Consider the following 21,865-nt stretch of genomic DNA (forward strand, 5'->3'; position numbering starts at 1 on the left):
GAGAGGTCATGGAGTCCTGTTGACAGCATTGGCCAATGTTAATGCAGTTCAGAGAAGGTTTACTGGACTAATAGCTGGAATGAGCAGCTTGTCATTTTATAATGTAGACACACAGCACAGTAACTGGCTCTTCCAGCCCATGAGGCCACACTGACCTATTACATGTCACTGATTAACCTACAAACCCAGTACATTTTTGAAGGATGGGGAGGAAACCAGAGCCCCCAGGGAAAACCCACGCAGACACAGGGAGAATGTACAAACTCCTTACGGACAGCGTGGGATTCGAACCCTGGTCCAGATCACTGGCGGTGTAAAAACGTTGGGCTAACTGCTACAATCCAACCATACCACTCCTGGGCTGTGTTTTTCAGCCCTTGATTTCACCAGCTCTCTTCCAGCAGCCGGTTTTAGTTTCCACGCCCCAGACAGCTGTGCACATACGTCACAAGGGAGAGGTGATAAAGATGTCTTGAACTAAATATAAGTCTGATGTAGGGTCTACAAGAACTTGGAATTGACCGGTCTCAGGTCTGGGACTGGGAGAGTCTGAAGAAGAGAGATCAGAACCCAGAGACACTTCTCGACCAGTGTAGGAATAGTCAGGGGTGACTCTTTGAAGAGAGTTGGAAGGCAAAGGACCATTTAGTAGAGTTCAGGTAAGAGATCGGAAAACTAAACTCTTTAATGAAATGTAAAACAGAGATACTTGGAAGCATGGAGAAATGATTAATGTTTCACCCAAGGAGATGGCAAATAATGTTCTGTTTCAACATATCTCCTTGCGTTTGCATTTATAATTTATAAATTCATTTACACCCTGTTAAAAACTGATTCCGGCCCATGAAACCCATGCTGCCCAACTAAACCCAATTAACCTCCAATCCCCCGTGCGTTTTTGGAAGGGGAAAGGAAATCAGAGCCCCCGGAGGAAACCCACACAAACATAGGGAGAATGTACAAACTCCTTACAGACAGTGCGGGATTCGAACCCAGGATGCTGGCTCTGTAATAGCGTCATGCTAACCACTACATTAACCGCGCCACCCAAATTAAATGTTTCCCTCTGTTCTGGATCCTTCCTGTGTGGTGCCTTGATGTAGAAACGAGTAGGGTTATGCCAGATTCCCTTTGGAAAGCCACTGTTGATTTTGAGGTAACTTTTACATTTGATTTACCTGTTACGTCACTGTTAACTTAGAAAATTATAGCACAGTACAGGCCCTTTGGCCCACAATGTTGTACCGGCCTGTAAAAATGTACTCAGCAATCTAAACCAATGGTTCTCAACCTTTTTTTCCACTCATACTGCCTTCAGTAATCCCTTACTAACCACAGAGCACTTATGCTTTTCTTACATCCATGTGTCTAAGAGTCTTTTGAATGACCCTAATGTACCAGCCTCTACCACCATGCCTGGCAAGGCATTCCAGGCCCTGTAATGGAGGATTAAAACCATGTGCCCAGATGCTTTTTGCTTCTGTGGACCTAGTGTCGTCAGTTCCACATAAGCAAAAGGCATAGTTCCACAGAAGCAAAAAGCATCTGGGCACATGGTTTTAATCCTCCATTACAGGCCCCCACCTCTCTCTGTATAAAGATGTTCCCCTGAATATTCCTCCTAAACTTTTCCCCTTTCATTCTTAACCCATGTCCTCTGGTTTGTATCTCACCTACCCTCATAATTTTAAATACCTCTATTAAATCTCCCATTGTTCTTCTACACTCCAGGGAATAAAATCCTAACCTATTTAACCTTTCCCTGTAACTCAGTTTCAGAAGAAAGGGGAAAAGTTTGGATGGAACATTAGGGAGAACTTCTTCACACAGAGAGAAGTGGGGGCGTGGAACGAGCTACCATCTGAGGTGGTGAATGCGGGCTCACTTTTAACATTTAAGAAGAATATGGACAGGTACACGGATGGGAGGGGTATAGAGGGCTATGGACTGGGTGCAGGTCAGTGGGACTCGGCAGAATAATAGTTTGCCACAGACTAGAAGGGCTGAAGGTTTTACGGTTAGAGAGATAACAGCAAGGAAACAGGCTCTTTGGTCCATCAAATCCATGCTGACCATCAACCACACATTCACAATGATTGTATCCTACACTTGATGGCATAAGGTGGGAGGGGCATCTTTTCCACATAGAGGCTGGTGAGTGTGTGTGGACAAGCTGCTAGAGAAAGCGGTGGAGGTGGGGACAGTTGTAACGTTCAAAACACATTTGGACAGGTACATGGATAGGAGGATCCGAGGGAAATGGGCCAAAGCCAGGCAAATGGGACTAGCTTTGAGCGATGATCTGGGCAACACGGATGAGTTGTGCTGAAGGGCCTGTTTCCATGCTGTACATCTCGATGACCACTTTGACCAGAATCCACTTCATTCTCCCCACATTCCCAACACCCACTAGATGCGATTTAAGTGGCAGTGGCCGTACCAGCCCAGGCATATTTTGGGATGTAGGAGGAAACTGGAATCCCTGGAGGGAGTGCTCGGGGTGGGGGTGGGAGAATGTAAACAGGGAGAATGTGCAAACTCCACACAGACAGTGGTGGAGGTGGGGATCAAACCAGGGACTCTGGTGCTGGGACTACGCACTGCACCATAGCGTTGCCCACCCTGAATTTACAGAATTACAGGTCAATGGCATAATCAAGAGATGGTGGCCCAGAGGCACGGGGAAGGCTGTGGAAGCCGGAACCTGCTGGAGGAACTCAGCAGGTCGAGAAGAGAATGGTTGACGTTTCGGTCCGAGACCCTTCACCAGGTCATTTATCCCACCAACCTCCTCCAGCATATTGTTCTTTGCTCTGAGAGGAATGAAGAAGTTGGCACTCTTACTTTTAACAACAGATTGAGAAGTTCTCGGGGAGAATGGTTTAAAGCTGTGTTTAGATTGGACTAATATCGAAGAACCCAAAACTCAGAGTCATGGCAGCAAAATAATCACAGCCACAGAGTTGTAAGAACTTGGAATTGACCGGTCCCAGGTTCTTGATTAGCCAGGGCATCAAAGGTTTTGGGGAGAAGGTCGGGCAGTGGGGTTAAGTGGGGAAATGGATCAGCTCATAATTAAATGGCAGGGCAGGCTCAATGGGCTGAATGGCCTATTTTTGCTCCCATTTCCTGTGGACTTAAAGAACAGGTCCTTCAGCTCAACTTGTCCATACTGCCCAAGGTGCCCTTTTTGGCTGGTCCCACCTGCCAACATTTAGCCTCTATCCTTCCAAACCCTTCCTATTCATAAATCTGTCCAAGTGTCTTTTGAATACTCCCACTTTGACAGCTTCCTCCGGCAGCTCATTCCAGATACCGACCTCCCTCTGAGTGAAAAGGTGGCCCCTCAGGTCCTTCTTAAACCTCTCCCCTCTCACCTTAAATCAGTGGCCTGCTAGGTCCACAAACATCAGCCTGGAGGAAAGACTGTGAGCATGCACTTTAATGGCCATTGAGTGCATTCATTGGGTTTTTGGGAATCAGCAAATAAGGTTCAACTCTACAGTGCAGAAACAGGCCCTTTGGCCCATGTACTCTGTGTTGAACTATTCTTCTGCCTAGTCCCTTTGACATTGGGGCACCGGGGCCACATGATCAGCCATGATCGTATTGCATAGTGGTGCAGTGACGAAGGGCTGAATGGTCTTCTCCTATACCTAGTTTGTATGATGCAACAATCCAATTGTGACCTCAATGCTCAGTCCCATTAATCACCTTTGCTTATCAACAACCCACATCACACTTATAATCACACACTGCTGTCTCCGGAGGAAATGTCAAAGCCGAGAAACCTCACAACAAGAAGGATTTGGATGTTACAGAGAGGGGGCTGTCTGGATTGGAGAGCATGCCTTATGAGGATAGGTTGAGTGAACTTGGTCTTTCACTTGGAGCAATGGAGGATGCAGGATGACCTGATGGAGGTGTAGAAGATAAGAGGCATTGATTGTGCAGACAGCTGGAGGATTTTTCCACAGGGCCTGAAATGGCTAACACGACGGGACATAGTTTTAATGTGCTTGGGAGTAAGTACAGGGGGATGTCAGAGGTAGGTTCTTCACACTGGGTGTATGGAATTCTCTGCCAGCAACGGTGGTGGAGGCAGGGACAATAGGGTCTTTTAAGAGACTATTAGGTACGTGGAACCGAGAAAACTGGAGGGTTATGTGGTGGGACACTCTAGGCTGTTGTTGAAGTAGGTTATTGGGTTGGCACATCACTGTGGGCCAAAGGGCCTGTGCTATGCTGTAGATTTTATGTTCTATAAACAAAAATCAGCTTACCTCCATCTTAAATAGGTGACCTTTTTTCAATCAGGTATCAGTACGGTGAAAGTTCTCTGAACTAATAACACCTTCACTCGTGGAACCAAAATGGTCCATGCAATTCCTTGGAGTAATGGAGTCAGAAACAACCTGCTTTAGTCTGCATTGACCCCACACCCCTCCTGTCCCCTCCCATCCCAGGTAGCCTTCTTCACCATCCACAACAGCACATACTTGCTAACTCACCTTATCAGAAAGATCGTCGTCCATAGAACCAGAGAACATTACAGCACAGAAAGAGGCCCCTTTGGCCCTTCTAGTCTGTGCCAAACTATTATTCTGCCTCGCCCCACTGACCTGTACCCAGTCCATACCCCTCCATTACTCTCCCATGTACTGTTCAAATTCTTCTTAAATGATAAAATGGAGCCCACATTCACCACTTCAGCTGGCAGCTCGTTCCACACCCCCACCATTCTCTGTGTGTAGAAGTTTCCCCAAATGTTACCCTAAACTTTTCCCCTTTCACCTTAACCCATGTCCTCTAGTTTGTATCTCACCCACCCTCAGTGGTAAAAGCTGACCTACATTTACCCTATCTTTGCCCTTCATAATTTTAAATGCTTCTATCGAATCTCCCCTCATTCTTCTACGCTCCAGGGAATAAAGTCCGAACCTGTTTAACCTTTCCCTGTAACTTAGTTCCTCAAGTCCTGCCAACATCCTAGTAAATCTTCTCTGCACTCTTTCTATCTTATTCCTGTAGTTTGGTAATGAAACTTCACACAATATTCCAAATTTGGTCCCACCAAAGACTTATACAACTTTACCATAATATCCCAACTCCAATAATCTATACTTTGATTTTCCTCTGACGTCACTTTCAAGGAATTATGTATCTGTATTCCCAGTTCCCTCTGTTCTACCGCACTCCTCAGTACCCAACCATTTACTGTGTTCGTCCAACCTTCGATTGCTCTTCCTGGAAATATCTACTGCGAATTGGTTCATGAAGATCTAAAGGCAATGAAGACAGAGTAATCAAGTCATACAGTGTGGAAACAGGGTTTTTAAGGCAATTCAATAGAGTTGCAGTGAGCAGAATGGAAATGAGCTATTCTTGGTGATGAACTGAAGTCAGAGTACACGGTTGCCATGGAGAGCTGGATGCTGGTGTCCGGTCTATGGTCCAGGCCACTTCTACATTGTCACAATACAATGGCAACCTTTGATGCCCACTTATGACTCACCTCCATCTCCCATGTCTCCGCCAGGTTCTCCAATACGGCAGCAAGCACTGGGGATAATGTCCTATGCTTCACTGACCAAGGAATGGAAGGAGAAGGCCGCGGCCATTGCACGCGAGGCCCATGGAGGAGGTAAGGACGGTCGCACCTACACTGAAGGAGGCCATTTTCCCCACATCACCCATGCTAGCCAAAATTAAACTAGATAAGGTCGCTCTTGGAACACTGTGTGGGAACTTCAAATTCCTGGGTGTCAACATCTCTGAAGATCTGTTCTGGGGCCTCCAAGTCAATGCAACTACAAGAAGTCTTGCCAGCAGCTATTCTTCATGAGGAGTTTGAGGAGATTCGGTACGTCACCAAAGACTCTTGCAAATTTCTACTGGTGTACCGTGGAGAGCATTCTGGCTGGCTGCATCACTGTCTACCAATGCACAGGAAAAAACTCCAGAGGGTTGTGAACTCGGCCAGCGACATCACAGGCATCAAACGTCTCTCCAGTGAGGACGTCTACAAGAGGCAGTGTGTTTAAAAAAGCAGGCTCCGTCCTCAAGGACCCCCACCACCCAGGCCATGCCCTCTTCTCACTGCTACCATCGGGAAGGAGGTACAGGAGCCTGAAGACGAACACTCAACGGGACAAAAACAGCTTCTTCCCGTCCGCCGTCAGATTTCACAGACATGACCTCACTTTCTCTTCTCTTATTTAATTTATAGCAACATTTGCTATAAAGCAATGAAATCTGATTCTAATCCTGAATTCTGGTTGCCCCATTACAGAAAGGTTGTGGAGGCTTTGGAGAGGGTGTGGAAGAGCTTTGCCAGGATGTTCCAACACACAAGAGTACTGGAGGAACTCAACAGGTCAGACTACATCCACAGAAGGCAACAGTCAATGTTTCAGGACGTAGCTCTTCATCAGGACTAGTGAAATGTTTCGGTCCATAACATTGACTATCTATTGCCTTGTGTAGATGCTGCCAGGCCCATAGAACACTGCAGCACAGAAACAGGCCCAAATAGCCTATGCCAAACTATTATTCAGCAATTCCCATTAACCTGCACCTGGACCATAGCCCTGCATATCTCTCACATCGATATGCCTGTCCAATTATCTCTGAAATGTCAAAATCAAACCCACAACCACCACCAGGTCGTTCTGCACTCTCACTTCCCTCTGTGTGAAAGTCCCCCAAATGTTCGCCTGAAACATTTCACCTTTCAGCCTTATCCCACATCCTCTCATTCTTGCCTCACCCAACATCAGTGGAAAAAGCCTGCTGACATATCTCTCTCAAACCTCCGACGTCCCAGGAGATAAAGTGCCAACCCAGGTGAGTTTGTGTGTTGCTCCAGTTTTCCAGAATCTGTAGGCGTCTTGTTTACCAGGATGCTGCCTGGAGTGGAGGGTGCGATTTATGCGGAGAGGGCAGGCAGACTTGGGCTGTTTCCTCTGGAGCGTTGAAAGCTGAGGGGGAGACCTGATCGAGGTTTGTGATATTATGAGAGGCATTGACAGCGTGGACAGTCAGAATCTCGCCCAGGGTAAAACAATCACATACTGTTGGACATACATTGAGGTGAAAGAAGTTAAAGGGAGATGTGTGGGCAAGTATTTTTTATATAGAGGGTAGTCTGTGCATGGAACGGGCTGCCAGGAGTAGTGGTGGAAGCATATAATAGTGGAATTGATATCTTTCAGATTTATGGACAGGGTGCATACATGACATCACTTACAACACAGATTCCTTTTTCCTGTGGGCAAGGCAGAATTATTGTAAACTTGTAAACAAATAACTGTAAACAGACAACAAATTTAAACAAACTGTGCAATCCAGAGAGAATTTTTAAAAAATCTATAAAGTGCACAAGTCAGACTCCTTAAACAAGTCCCTGATTGAGTTTATTGTGGAGGAGTCTGATGGTGGAGGGGGAGCAGCTGTTCCTAAACTTGGTGGTGCGAGTCTTGTGGCACCGAGACCTCTTTCCTGATGGCAGCAGCGAGAACAGAGTGTGTGGTTGATCTCCGATGACAGCATTCCCTGTCGATGTTCTCGAGAGTGGGGAGGGTTTTGTCTGTGATGTCCTGGGCTGCGTCCACTAACTTTTGGAGGGCTTTACACTCAGGGGTATTGGTGTTCCCATACCAGATCGTGATGCAGCCGGTCAGCGCACTTTCCGTCACTCATCTGTAGAAATTTGCCAGGGTTTCTGATGTCACTCCAAACCTCTGCAAACTCCTGTGGAAGTAAAGATGCTTTCTTCACGATGCCATTGGTGTGTTAGGTCCAGGAAAGATCCTCCGAGATACTGACTCCCAAGAACTTAAATTTGCTCACCCTCTCCACCTCTGATCTCCCAATGATTAATGGCTTTCCTTTCCTGAAGTCAACAATCAGATAGACACATGAATATGCAGTAAAAACAGAAAAATGCTGGAGGAACTCAGCTGGGCTTGAAGAGTCCATAGGAGGTAAACCTATATATCCAATGTTTCAGGCCTGAGCTCTCTATGAGTAAAATGCAGGCAGGGGCCTGTATTAGGAGGCCAGTGAAAAGGGAAGAATGGGAGGGGGAGAAGTCCACACCAACTGACTCTCACCAAACTCCGTTTGAAGAGAGGAGAACGTCTTCAACAAAGTCAACCATTGAAGAGATTTTGCAGTGGAGCAACTGAATGCAGTAAGACACAGAAATGCTGGACATCCCACTTTAAGTAATCCCTATGGTGTCGGTGCTCTGTGATTAGTAAGGGATTGCTTGAGGTAGGATGTGAGTGGGAATGGAAGGCTGAAAATCACTGCTGTAGGCCCAATTGTTACTGAACTATTTTGCTTGAGAAAAATGGTCATTGGCCTATTTCCTTTGGAGTTATGAAACCGAGCACATAACGAGTCCATTAGGTAAAAGAGTGGTTTCAACTTTTTCTTTCCACCTACAATCCACCTTAAGCAGTCCCTCACTCATCACAGAGCAGCGATGGCCTAGGGATTACTTAAGGTGGGATGTGAGTGGGAAGAAAAAGGTTGAGAATCCCTGGGCTGGAGGAATCTGCTGCTCTCAAGTTCTACAACCATGTACTCACCCAGACTCACTTCCACAGCCGTGTGTCTGTCGGTCTGTACTCCTAGCCCCCACCCCTTCTTCCCTTCTCTCCAGCCATTTAACAGAGGAGCTTGTCTGCTGTTTGCTCCACAAGCTGAGGAAGGGCTCAGGTCTGAAACGTTGGTAATGTAGTGACCAAAGGCGGAGTGAGGAAGGATACGCTTTAATACACGTTAGATTTCGACTGGCCCAACTCCATGTGCTCGAATGAATGGAAAGGGGCGGAGAGGTCGACCTTTATGGTCAGGTCACCAGGAGAGGGGTTACAGGGGGTCCAGTCAACAGTGGGCAGACCAGCCACTTATGTACAGAGCAGCAACAGTATATAGATATCACCACATTTATCTTTACCTCCTCTGGACACTGCAAGACCAGCTGAGCTCCTCCAGCATTTCTGTGTTTTCATTGCAATCGCAGCATCTGCAGACTTTCATGCTTTGCTACATGAATATTCAGGAAATGGAGGCCAGCAGCAGAGTTTAATTTGGTCATTGTGTTCAGTCCAGACAAGGTGGGCTGAAGGGCTTATTCCTCTGCTGTTCTGTGCTCATTATACTTGCACCAAGACACTGGCACTAAAAATAGGTCCCTCTCCATTGTGAGCTGGAACTGGGTAACAGCCCACTCGAGTTTCACCAGCGTTTGCATTCCCAGGAGCCATGGCCTCTTCAGCCGCAGGGTTTGTGTGTCAGAGGCCAATTAAATGGTTCATCACAAGGAGCACTTTAACACCGAACATTTGTGTCTTAAGTGAGACACACGTGTCATTAACAATGGTGACATTAGGTTAGAAGATCCAGTAGAACATTGCCTGACAGGGAAGCAGACCACGGCAGCGGACCAGCGAGGATCTCAGTGACTGAGGGACCCACGCGGGCTGCTGGAGCCTGGTTCCTGAGAACCCGGTATCAGAGTCGGGATTCGAGAGGGAGCTGAGGGCAGGGAGAGCTCCCGAAGGGTCTTGGGCGCTGAAAGTTACCTGATCGTGTCGGAGATTGGGATCTGGAGCTCGGGCGGCCAATGGATCGGACAGGGGTCCATGCGGCTGCAGAGGCTGTGGAAGGTGAATCCACTGACACTCAGTGTCTCTAAAGGGGCTCTCTTTTGCTTCTCTTTCTCTTGTACTGAAGGGGCGCCGGGCAACACTAATGGTGACTCTTTGTCTGCTTTACAGCTGGCAGTAATAGTACATTTCTGTACTATTACATAACAATAAAGGAATCTTGAATCTTGCGACAACCGATGGGTTTGAGATGCAGGGAGAGGTTGGACAGGCTAGGTCCTGTTAACCTGGAGTGTAAGAGGCTGAGGGGGAACCTTACAGAGGTTTATAAAACCATAAGCCACATGGAGAAAATGAATGCTCAGTCTTTTCCTCAGGGCAGTTGATTCAAGAACAAGAGGGCATTGGTTTCAGGTGAGATAGTTAAGAGGGACTCAAGAAATAACGTTTTCACTCAGTGGGTATCTGGAATGAGCTGCTAGAGTAAGCTTAAGTGGGTACAATTACAATGTTCTGAAGACATTAGGTCAGATATATGAAAAGGAAGGGGTTGGAACAGTGGATCTCAACCTTTTTCTTCCCTCTCACATCCCACCTTAAGCAATCCCTGACTATTCACAGAGCACCCATACCTGCTCTGTGGTTAGTCAGGGATTACTTAAGGGGGTATGTGAGAGGACAAAGAAAGGTTGAGAACCACTGGTTTTGAAGGGTATGGGCCAAATTCAGGTAAATGGGGCAAGGCCAGAATAGAAACCTGGTCAGCATGAGGGACAAATCAGAATCAGGTTTATTGTTATGAACATGTGTCATGAAATCTGTTGTTTTGCAGCCGCAGTATAGAGCAGAACAATGTGCAAAACTACTCTGAATTACAATTCCGTTAATACAAAATTTAAAAAAAAACTAGTGCATAAAAAATGTGAGGTGATGTCTGTGGCTCATTGTCTGTTCAAGAATCTGATGGCAGAAGCTGTTTCTGACCCATCTTCAGGCTCCTGCACCTCCTTCCTGATGGTAGCAGAGTGAAGAGGGCATGGCCTGTGGGTGGGGGTCCTTGAGGATAGAGGCTGCTTTCTTGAGACACCGCCTCTTGTAGACGTTCTCGATGGAGTGAAGTCTGGTGCCCATGATGGCTCTGGCCGAATTCACAACCCTCTGTAGCCTGTTCCTGTCCTGTGCATTGGAACCTCCATTCCCGACAGTGATGCAACCAGTCAGAATGCTGTCCATGGTACTCCTGTAGAAATCTGTAAGAGTCTTCGGTGACATACCAAATCTCCTCAAACTCCACAGGTGTAGCCACTGGTGAGGCTTTTTCATGGTTGCATCAACATGATGGCCCCAGGATAGATCATATCCTCTCCATTTCTGATCCCTTGATGGGGACAGGTTCGTGTTCTGCTGGCTTCCCCTACCTGAAGCCCACAATCAGTTCCTCCAATTTGGACAGCACGTCCAAACTCCTGTACTCAGTGCCCTGATCAAGCATGCTAAAATCCTTCTTCAACACTGTCTGTACTGTGTTGCATGAGACAAACTCAGCCAATGCCAAACCTGTTGCCCATTGGCCTATTTGTTACTCCAGTCCCTATCCACCATGGATTGCCTTAATACTGCTCTGATGAAGGGTCTTCAATCCAAAAGAACAACTTTGTTTCTCTCTCCACAGATACTGTCTGACCCATCGAGTCTTCCCGAATTTTCTGTATTAATTTCAGATTTTCATCACACAATTTTTGTCAGTCTTTGGGCCAACCCTGGTTCCTTCTGTAAATGTTGCTTCTTCCTATGTGTTTCTTCAAGAAGTGCTCCAGTTTGACCTGGGCAGGAAGGTCAGTGTCCCTCAGGATGTAATGATGGAAGAACTCTCACTGCAGTCCAACAAAGGCTCCAAGATGTTCCAAATGCGGCAGAAGAGGGTCGACAAGTTCATGGTGGAAGGGGTAGGAGGAGTGCCGAACATAAACAGTGCCGAACATCTGGACCAAGGGCACATGGTAAATCAACGCTGCTGTGATGGGCTCATTGGGAGGGCTTGGGTGAAATAATCAATAATCCCAGAGTGGAGGGAGATCGACAGCCACAAGGTGGAGGGAGATCAGTGATCCCAGGGAAGAGAGAGATCAATGGTCCCAGGGTGGGGGGATATCGATGGTCCTAGGGTGGAGAGAGATCAAAGGACCCAGTGGACCAATTCAGACAAAGTTCCTCTGAAACTCTACACTCACCTGGGATCAGGTCAATAACAATGGACATTTTTTTCCAAAAGGTTTGCTTCCTGAAAAAAAAATGGGGATTATGATAGACAAGTTCAAGATGAACATAAAGATAATTTGAGATTTGCCATATCATGTAGGAAGTTGGAAAAACACAAAATTACCTTCTATTGGTCACCAATTTTCCAACTGAAGTATAGCTCATAGGCTCTCTTAATAAATACAGTCATGCTGCATCTTTGAGCCTTAAACGTATATACACCACCAATGTTCCAGAACGTATCGCAGCTGTTACGACATTGACAAGACATTGCTGCTGTATTGAATCTTCCTGTGGACAAGTAATGCTATTGCTAAGTCCACTCACTCTGCTATTTCCTGAAGATTGTGCATTTACATGAGTTCAATCTATATCAGTGGTTCTCAACCTTTTTCTTTCCAATCACATCCCACTTTAAGTATTCCCTATGCCATCGGTGCTCTGTGATTAGTAAGGGATTGCTTAAGGTGGGATGTGAGTGGGAATGGAAAGTTGAGAACCACTGCTCCAAATGTTACTGAACTATTTTGCTTGAAAAAAATTGTCATTGGTCCATTTCCTTTTGAGTTATAAAACCGTGCACATAACGATTCCATTAGGGACAATTAAAACAGTGTTCTTCAATCTTTTTCTTTCCACTCACATCCCACTTTAAGTAATCCCTATGCCATCAGTGCTATGTGATTAGTAAGGGATTGCTTAAGGTGGGACGTGAGTGGAAAGAAAAAGGTTGAAAACTATTGGTTTATATAAATATAATGCCCCACATCTGTATATGTGAGCTGCTTTTATAGCCTGTCTGCATCTATCCTGATGAAGCAGGCCCTGGCTTAAGATGACATTTGCCTGGTACCTGCACTTAGTGCATGCCCAGGCATGCTTGGACTGACTAAAACAGCTTGCTTTGTGGGCAACATTCTAATAGACCCAAAATATGACAGGAAATCACAAAAATAAGTTATATCTAAAAAATGGTACACTCAGGTCATTTCGTGATCAGCTGCCAAAAATTCATAAAATAACCCAAAAGAGTTTGGGAAGCAAAATCTTCATGGTCCAATGTAATCGAGCCAAGAAAGGAGCTAAACTACATGGTGCTACTGGGAGCCCTGTATGGATGTGATTGTGAGGATGATGGTCTGATGTTTATGGCACTCCCATGAACTGATCCCTCTTACAATCCCCATCCCGATGGATGTGTGGACAAGGGGAATCCCTGAGCTCACTCTGCCTTCCTGCTCCGTAGAATGCTGGTGGCCAGGTCACGGATGGGATGAAGGAGAACTACAGGACGGAAGCCCAGATCCTGCACCGGGGGAAGGGGCCTGGCCCAGCAGTGGCACCCAAGCCGTTTGCCAAACTCTCCGCTGCAAAGAACATCAAAGTGGTGCTGAACCCGAACATCATTGCTCCAGGTAACTCACTTGATTCTTGATAGTCCAAGGGCAGAGGCAAGGGCGTGGACAGGAACTGAGAGAGGGCAAGAGGTCATGGGTCAAGGGTGAAAGGTGAAAAATTATAAGGGAACATTCAGGGGAACTTCATGCATAGAGTGTGGAATGAGCTGCCAGCTGAAGTGGTAAACACAGGGTCGATTTCAACATTTAGGAAAAATTTGTACATCTACATGGATGGGAGAGGATTGGAGGGATATGGACTGGGTGCAGTTCAATGTAGAATAATTGGCATGGACTAGATGGGCTGAAGAACATGTTGCTGAGCTGTAGTGTTTTAGGGTGTGAAGAAGCTGAGGGGGACTCTCTGCTCCAGTGGGAAATTCTTTCCCAGAATGTGCAGCCTGTTCTCAAACAGAGAGGCTGAGACGAGGATACGATGTGGAAAAGTTGGAGGTCTCGTCCTTTCCTGTGGCCCTCGGACCTCTGAGCTTTGAAATATGTATTTGCCTCCTCTTTATGGAGTTTAATCTGAGCAAGTGTGAGGAATTGGGAGGTCAAATATCTGGTGAACTCATACAGTTAATACAGGACCCTTAATAGCATTGACCTGCTGAAGAATCTGGGGATCTAGAACAGCTTCCTTTGCAAGAAGATAGGGTGGTAAAGAAGATATGTTCGCCTCCAATGGGTGGGGAATTGAGTATAAAAAGTCACACATTGCATCTACATAAAACTTCAGTTATTCTGCACTTGGAATTCTGTGTACAATTCTGGTCACCCCATTACAGGAAGGACATGCAGGCTTTGGAAAGGGTACCGAAGATTAGAGTTATGGGGCAGAGGTCAGACAAACCTGGGTTTTTTTTCTGGAGTGCCAGAGGCCAAGGGGAGACCTGTCAGAGGTTTATAAAATCATGAGAGGTATCGATAGGGTGGAGAGTCCAAATCTTTTCCCCAGGGTGGAAACGTCACACTCTAGAGGACGTGTGTTTCAGGGGGGGAGTGGTGGTGGGGAAAAAGGGTGTTTAAAGGGTATGTGCAGGAGCCAAGCTTTTTTTACATAGAGAGTAGATGTGGAAACAGATACAACAGCAGGGTTTAGGATGGACAGAGTGATATCTAGAGAATGGAGGGAGATGCATCACAGGCAGGCAGCAATTTCAGTTTAATTCTGGCATCATGTTGGGGGCAGACATTGAGGTTTCTGTGCTGGACAGCATTGTGTTCTCAACACCACCCCTGTCCCCACAATGATGTAGGAGAGGGTATCCAAGTTGTAGAAGGAATGTAGATGTTGGGACTGAAGGAGGATACAGAGTCGGGAAGGAAAGGTACGATCGCGACTTTCAGAAGACATCTGGATGGTGTATGGACAGGAAGGGCTTGGGCCTCAGCTTGAAGGTGAGAGGGGAGGAATTTATGGAGGACCTAAAGGGCATCCTTTTCACTCAGAGGATGGTCAGCATTTGGAATGGAAAGGGACACCGGAGGAGAGTGTTCACAAATGGACAGGAAGGGTTTAGAAGGAACGGGTGGTGAGTGGGGTGCCACAGAGGTCGGTGCTGGGTCCGCAACTGTTCATGATAAGCATTAATGATCTGGAAGAGGGGACAGAGTGTAGTGTCTCTAAGTTTTCTGATGACACTACATTGAGTGGAAAAGCAAATTGTGCAGAGGATACGGAGAGTCTGCAGAGGGATATAGATAGGCAAAGTGAGTGGGCAAAGGTCTGGCAGATGGAGTACAATGTTGGCACTTTTATTTCCTATTTTTTATGTTCTAAGGGCAGGGATTAAATGCCAGCTAATTGGGTCCAGCCCAGAATGCCAGTTTGGCCGCATGGACAAGTTGGGATGTAGGGCCTAATGGTGTGTTGGGTGAATCTGCATGAGTAGTGGATTTAATGGCCCACTCTCCTCACCAGGATACTCGGGGCCCCTAAAGGAGATCCCACCGGAGAAATTTAATGTGACCGCCATCCCCAGGTCCTACCAGTCACCATGGGCCGAGGCCTTGAGCGACCAAGTTGATCTCTTGGAAACTGTGTTCGACGAACTTCCAGAGGCACCAAAACCAGAGTCCCAAACGTACAGATGCTTTAACAGGTAACGTTTTGCTTGGTTCCCCCATCACCCCACCACTGGTCGAATTGTTATTCATCACAGGTATCGAGAGGCAGTGAGAAGCTTTGGCTTGCAGGCTATCCAGGCAAGTCAACCCTCAGTCCCACACACAATGCAGGGCAGTCTCATCTCTAGGGCGTAGGTTTCACTCTGTAGCAGCACAAATCCGGGTTGCAGAACCCAGGAGGTGTTTCCCATCCAGGGGCTCAAACAATGGCCAGAGTTACCTCACCCAATCCCAGGGCAGCCCAGAGACCCCAGTTTGATACTGACCCCCAGTGTGGCGTGTGCGGAGTTTGCAGGTTCTCTCTGTAACAGTTTGGGATTCTCACGCATGGTCCAGTTCCCTCCCAAGGCATGTTGGATCATTGGGGTGGTTGGCCACTGTAAATTGGTTTTGCTCTAACAATGGAACCATCGAACACAACAGCAGAGAAACAGGCCCTTTGGCCCATCCAGTTTTATTATTCTGCCTAGTCCCTATTATTATGCTGGTTGTACGTTTGGACCGGTGAACGCTGTTTCGTCGGGTTGTCGTGGTGCAATCAGATGACAATAAACTTGACTTTCACCCAGACCATAGCCCTCCATACCCTACCCAATAGCCTGCCAGCTTGGGGTACAATAAAATGGAATTTGTGTAAATGAGGTGGGCAGGATCTCGATGGGCTGAAGGATTCTATGTTTTGGTGAGCATGGATTATTTTAAGGAAGAGTGAGCAAAATCTCCAGAGATGCTTGTTTGCAACCATCCACCCCCCACCCCCCTTGCTAAAACGTGTGTGTGTGTGCCTTGCCTCCATGGAACAGTGTCGACATTTCAAAGGCACGTCCCTGGCTGTTGGTCACTGTGATGTTGTGCAGGGAGCTGTGGAGATAGAAGCCCTTCACCTCTCTGTCATCCTTCAGTGATCTCTTCCTGATCCATGAATTGATCTCTTCTAGTCCTCTCCCCATTTCCCTTAACACCTCACAACATCATACACAGTAACCATAAGACTAAGATACAGAACATAGAACAGAACAACAAAGTACAGGCCCTTCGGCCCTCTATGTTGTGCTTACCCATATATTCCTTCAAAAAAAATACTAAGCCTCCCATACTCCATTACCCTCTATTTTTCTTTCATCCAAGTGTCTAAGAATTTCTTAAATTTCCCTAATGTTTCAGCCTCCACCACCCTCTCCGGTGAGGCATTCCAGGCCCCCACCACTCTGTGTAAAAAACTTACCGCTGTTGTATCCCTAAACTTCCCTCCCTTCACTTTGTACACATCCTCTGCTGTTTGCTGATCCTGCCCTGGGAACCAGGTGTTGGCTGTCCATCCTGTCTATGCCTCTCATAATCTTGTCAACCTCTATCAAGTCTCCTCTCATCCTTCTACGCTCCAAAGGGAAAAGTCCCAGCTCTGCGAACCTTGCCTCATAAGACTTATTTTCCAATCCAGGCAACATCCTGGTAAATCTCCTCTGCATCCTCTCCACAGCTTCCACATCCTTCCTGTAATGAGGTGACCAGAACTGAACACAATACTCCAAAGTGTGGTCTCCCCAGAGATTTGTAGAGTTGCAACATGATCTCTTGAATTAAATCTTGAATTAAATCCCCTTATTAATTAAGCCCAACATCCCACAGGTCTTCTTAACCATCCTATCGACCTGTGCGGCGACCTTAAGGGATGTATGGATTTGGGCCCCAAGGTCCCTCTGTTCATCCACACAAGTAACCAACCATTAACCTCAGCCTTCTGGCTTGTCCTTCCAAAATGCATCACCTCATACCTATCCGGATTGAACTCTGAATATAGGAGCAGAAGTAGGCCGTTCAGCCCATTGTGTCCACTCCGCCATTCTTCCACTCATCCTCACTCACCAACCTTCTCCCCATAACCTTTGATCCCCGACTATTCAGATACCTATCAATCACTGCCTTAAATCATCGACCTGGCCTCCACAGCCACCCGTGGTAGCAAATTCCAGAGGTTCACCACTTACTAGCTGAAAAAATTCCTCTGTTCTAAATGGGCGCCCTTCAATCCTGAATTTGTGCCCTCTTGTCCTGGACTCCCCCACCACGGAAACCAACTTTGCCACGTCTACTCTGCCATCACCACACAGCACAGAAACAGGCCCGAACTGCCACTTTGACTCTCTTTTCCATCAACTCTAGTCCCATTTGTCTGATCCTTCCATACCTCTTCAACGTACTGACTGTGTCTGATTCCACCACCTCCTCTGGCAGTGAGTTCCAAGTATCAGTCGGAGTGAGTATAAGAGTTTGTTGTCTTACACAGAGGTACAATGCACAGACACCAAAATTCTTACTTGCAGCAGCCAGAAAAAGAAAAAGGATCTCGGGCTTTATAGGTGATGTCACATATGTACAAGAAATCAGAACCATGCAGGTGTATAAGATACACCAACTACAACAGGATACGTATCACAGGAGAAGAGATAAATGTAAAAGGATAAACAAACATTCACAGTTGCTGTTCATGTAACAAAAGTGGTTTCAAAATAAATGATTTTACCCTTCGGATCCCCTTTGAAACTCCTTCCTCTCACCTTAAACCTGTGCTCTCTTTATTTTTGATACATCTACCCACCCTCAGTGGAAAAGGCCAACCTACATTACCCTGTCTATCCCCCCCATCATTTTAAATACCTCGATCAAATTCTTCTACACTCCAGGGAATAAAGTCCTAACCTGTTTAACTTTTCCCTGTAACTCAGTTCCTGCAATTTATCTATCTACCCTATCTGTACCTCCCATAATTGTATATACCTCTATCAGGTCCCCCGCCCACACACCACTCTCAGCATCCTGGTCCCAGGGAAATCAAGCCCCACCTGTCCAAATCTCTCCCCAGAACTAAAGTTCTCCCATCCAGGCAACATCCTAGTGAATCTCCTCTGCACTCTCTCCATTGCAACCACACCCTCCCTACAGTTTTGCGGTGAAACACACTACTCCAAGGGCTGAGTAACTAGTGTTTTCTCAGTTGAAACAATATGTTCCAACTCTTCTATTTCCTGCCCCTGACGGGGAGAATCTGTCCACCTTACGGCAGATGTAAACAGATTCTGCATAATCACACTGACTTTATTTCCATGATAATAAATTGAATCTTCAATCCTGATGCATTCCCATCAATCCCATTCCCTGTGATATTTTCTCTCCCATGTACACGTTATCGTTTCTCCTACTCATGCTAATCTACTGAGCTAAGGTCTTTGGGATGTTGTCGAAACTGGGACAAACTCTGCACAGAGAGTGCCGGAGGTCAGGATCGAACCGGCCTTAAGATAGCAGTTCTACACACTGTCCAGCCCTGACTGGAGCATTCAACTGAGCCTACCTCCTGTTATAGATGCAGGTTGATATGGAACTGGGAGAAGGGGCTGCACCTCCTTGTGTTCTGCACTAACTATTAGCGATAGATCATCTCTTGTCTGGCTTATGTGCACGTCCAATATCTCATTCATCAACCGTACACTCCTGAACACGGCAAAGGCCTAAAGCTCTGGAGCAAGGCACAGCTGTTGAAGGAACATCGTCTCCCTCTACAGATGCTGCTCGACCTGCTGAGTTTCTCCAGCAGTTTATTTTTCTGCCCTGGATTGCACCAACTCCAGTGACTCCATTTAAAGCCCTGGTTTATTCTGGGCTAAAGTGACCTTCACTGCCCTTGCAACGCAGAAAATATGATCTGAGTTATTCTCATGGCACATAAATAGCTTGTTGCTAACCTGTTAATAAATCCTGAAGGTCTCCGACTCCATAGGAGATGGCAATATCCGAGTTTATAAAATCACAAGGGGTTAGATAAGCAAAATGTCCAGTTTTTTTCTCCAGGGGAATCCAAAACATCAGGTTTAAAGTGAGAGGGGAAAGATTTAAAGGGGACCTGAGGGCCACTTTCTTTACACAGAGGGTGGTGGGTGTGTGGAACGAGCAGCCAGAGGAAATGGGAGAGGGGGTACAATTATAATGTTTAAAAAACATTTAGACCGTGACATAGATTGGAAAGTAAGGACTAAAACACAAAAGGCTGGAGACACCATGGTTGAAGTAAAAGCACAAGGCTGGAGAAACTCAACAGGCCAAACAGTGCCCTTTATAGAGCAACGGTAAAATACAGAACCGACATTTCGGTGTTGAGCCCTTCAAGGTATGCAGAAATGTCAGCAGGCGTCCGAACAAAAGAGTAGGAGAGGGAGGTATGTTCGCAAAGGCATAAGGTGATAGGTGGAGAAGGGAGGGAGGGCACAGCAGCGATCAAGGGGAGGAGGGGTGGCTAGGTGAATAGAGAGGGAAGGGGCTGGAGAGCTAACAGGGGGAAGGGAAGGGGGTGTGGGGGGAGAGGAGAGCAGGTTAGCAGAGACCGTTAAAGTTGATGTAATGCCATCTAGCTGCTGAAGGCTCAGATGGAAAATCAGGGGGCTCCTCCAATTTCCGGGTGGTCTTGGTGGATTAGTACATAAGGCCATGGACAGGCACGTGAGTAGGGAGTGTGACACAGAATGGAAATGGTTGGCAACTGGGTGGTCTCTATCACTGTACAGATGGAACAAAGGTCCTCAGCGAAGAGGTCACCCAATCTGCACCCAGTCTTCCCGATGTAGAGGAGGCCACAAAGGGAACACCGGATGCTGTAAGTCAGTCCTGCAGATACACAAATAAAGTGTTGCTTCACGTGAAAGGCCTGTTTAGGGCCCTGGACCGTGGGTGCAAGTGTGGGTCCTCCTGCGGCCACAGGGGAAGGTGCCGGGGTGGGGGGTGGGGAAGCAATTGATGGGAAGGGATGAGTGTATAAGGGAGTCTCAGAGGAAGTGGTCCCTATGGAAGGCAGAGAGGGCAGGAGAGGGGAAGATGTGTCTGGTGGTGGGATCCTGTTGTATGAGCCAGAAATTCCAGAGGATAATGTGTTGGATGTGGAGGGTGGTAGGTGAAGTACATGGCTCCCTCGCGCATCTGTCCCTCCCTACCAATTTCCCCCCTCCACCCCTCCCAGCACTTCCCCTGTGGCTACAAGAGGTGCCACATTTGCACCCACACCTTCTCCCTCACCACAGTCCAGGGCCCCAAACAGGTTTTTCACGTGAAGCAACACTTGCATAAACACCATCTTCAGTCCCACAATCTCTTTACCTGTATCCTTTCCTCCAGCTCTCTGCCTCTCTCTCTCCTTCCCTCTGTCTCCTTTCAGAGCCAAAACACTCCTCCCCAATCTATTCCCACCTGTCCTCTCATCATGTCCAATTATCACCTTTTGTCTGTTGGTCTGTACTCCTCACCCTGCCCCTTTCACCCTTTTCACCAGCCTTTTTAACATAGGACCCTGTCTGCTTTTTATTCATACCTTGAGGAAGGGCTCAGGCCCAAAACATCAATAACATACCTTTACCTCCTATGAAGATTGGCTGAGTTCCTCCAGCATTTCTGTGTTTTTCCAACGATCACAGCGTTTGCACTTTCATGTTTCGCTCAAGAATGACCTTCCTCGGATTAGACCAACACTGCACAGGATACTCGAGGTGTGGTCTCACCAAGGCCCAACACAGCATCCTGCACTCTGCATCAGAAGGTGGCGAACCGTTGAAACTGCTTCTGCTTCCTCCCCCCAGAGCTGCCACCCCATTCGGTGCACCGGTAGCCTGCAGGAGGATGTTGGAGGTCCACAGCTATGAGCCAGTGGAGATACCAGAGGAATCAGTCACCGTCGACACACCGCGCTTTACCAACAGGCCCAGCTTCAACCGTATGGCTCGGGGCTGGACCGGGCCCCCTCTCCCCGAATCCGCAGAACTGTAAGGCGTCACCCCCTCCAACTGGCAAAGAAAGATTGAATGGGGAAGTGGGAGAGGAGCTGTCTGCACCTCGAAGTACCTCCACTCAATTAACTATTTTTGAACAGTGATAGAACCCAATTGCTTTGCACACTGTGAATCACCCACCTTAGTATGCCAGACATTGCCATTGTTAATCTAATATATATTAAATGCACTGGAGTCTAAATAACCTTACATTCATGTGCTTTTGAATTTTACTGACAGGGTTGAGGGCCAGAATGGCCTGTTAGCATGCTGGTAAATTTGAACCCCTCCCAAGGAATGAACCTTCTAACCCAGTCATTCTCTACCTTTCTTCAGCTGAGGTCTGCCTGGAACGCTGCTCATCAGTTTACTGGCCCCCTTCCCTGTGGAGCAGTCACAGTTTGTGATTTGAGATCAAAAGAAAACAAGGCTTTCACTTAAATATGCGGTGGCCCCTGGGGCAGGGGAGATAGAGAATGACTACTCTGGATCAATTACCACTTTTCTGGGCCAAGCATCACACAAGAATTGCTGCTGTCTGGCAATGTGCTTTAAAACCCAGCCCACTAGCCGTAGTCCTAAAGCCTTGCTAACTTCGCCCCTCACGTTCACCCATTTCCCAGAAGGCAGCTGTCAATGAACCAGACAC

At 47.0% G+C, this 21,865-nt stretch overlaps 1 protein-coding gene across 6 annotated transcripts; it reads left to right on the top strand.

The window, feature by feature from the left end:
• Positions 1 to 21,426, top strand: LOC138743128 (myozenin-2-like). Of its 6 annotated transcripts, none has more exons than XM_069898010.1 (6): positions 1 to 659; positions 5,540 to 5,644; positions 11,427 to 11,620; positions 13,126 to 13,294; positions 15,201 to 15,381; positions 21,028 to 21,426. In XM_069898010.1, the coding sequence occupies exons 2-6, from the start codon at positions 5,572 to 5,574 to the stop codon at positions 21,212 to 21,214; spliced, it is 804 nt and encodes a 267-aa protein (XP_069754111.1). In that variant the 5' UTR covers positions 1 to 659; positions 5,540 to 5,571; the 3' UTR covers positions 21,215 to 21,426. The 6 variants fall into 6 exon arrangements, with proteins under 6 accessions (XP_069754111.1, XP_069754108.1, XP_069754112.1 ...); XM_069898007.1 differs by lacking the exon at positions 1 to 659 and adding an exon at positions 3,715 to 3,864; XM_069898011.1 differs by lacking the exons at positions 1 to 659; positions 21,028 to 21,426 and adding exons at positions 3,715 to 3,864; positions 17,731 to 17,938.
• The last annotated feature ends 439 nt before the right edge of the window (positions 21,427 to 21,865 follow it).

This window comes from Narcine bancroftii, chromosome 9, assembly GCF_036971445.1.
Source record: "Narcine bancroftii isolate sNarBan1 chromosome 9, sNarBan1.hap1, whole genome shotgun sequence".
Classification (NCBI taxonomy): Eukaryota; Metazoa; Chordata; class Chondrichthyes; order Torpediniformes; family Narcinidae; genus Narcine; species Narcine bancroftii.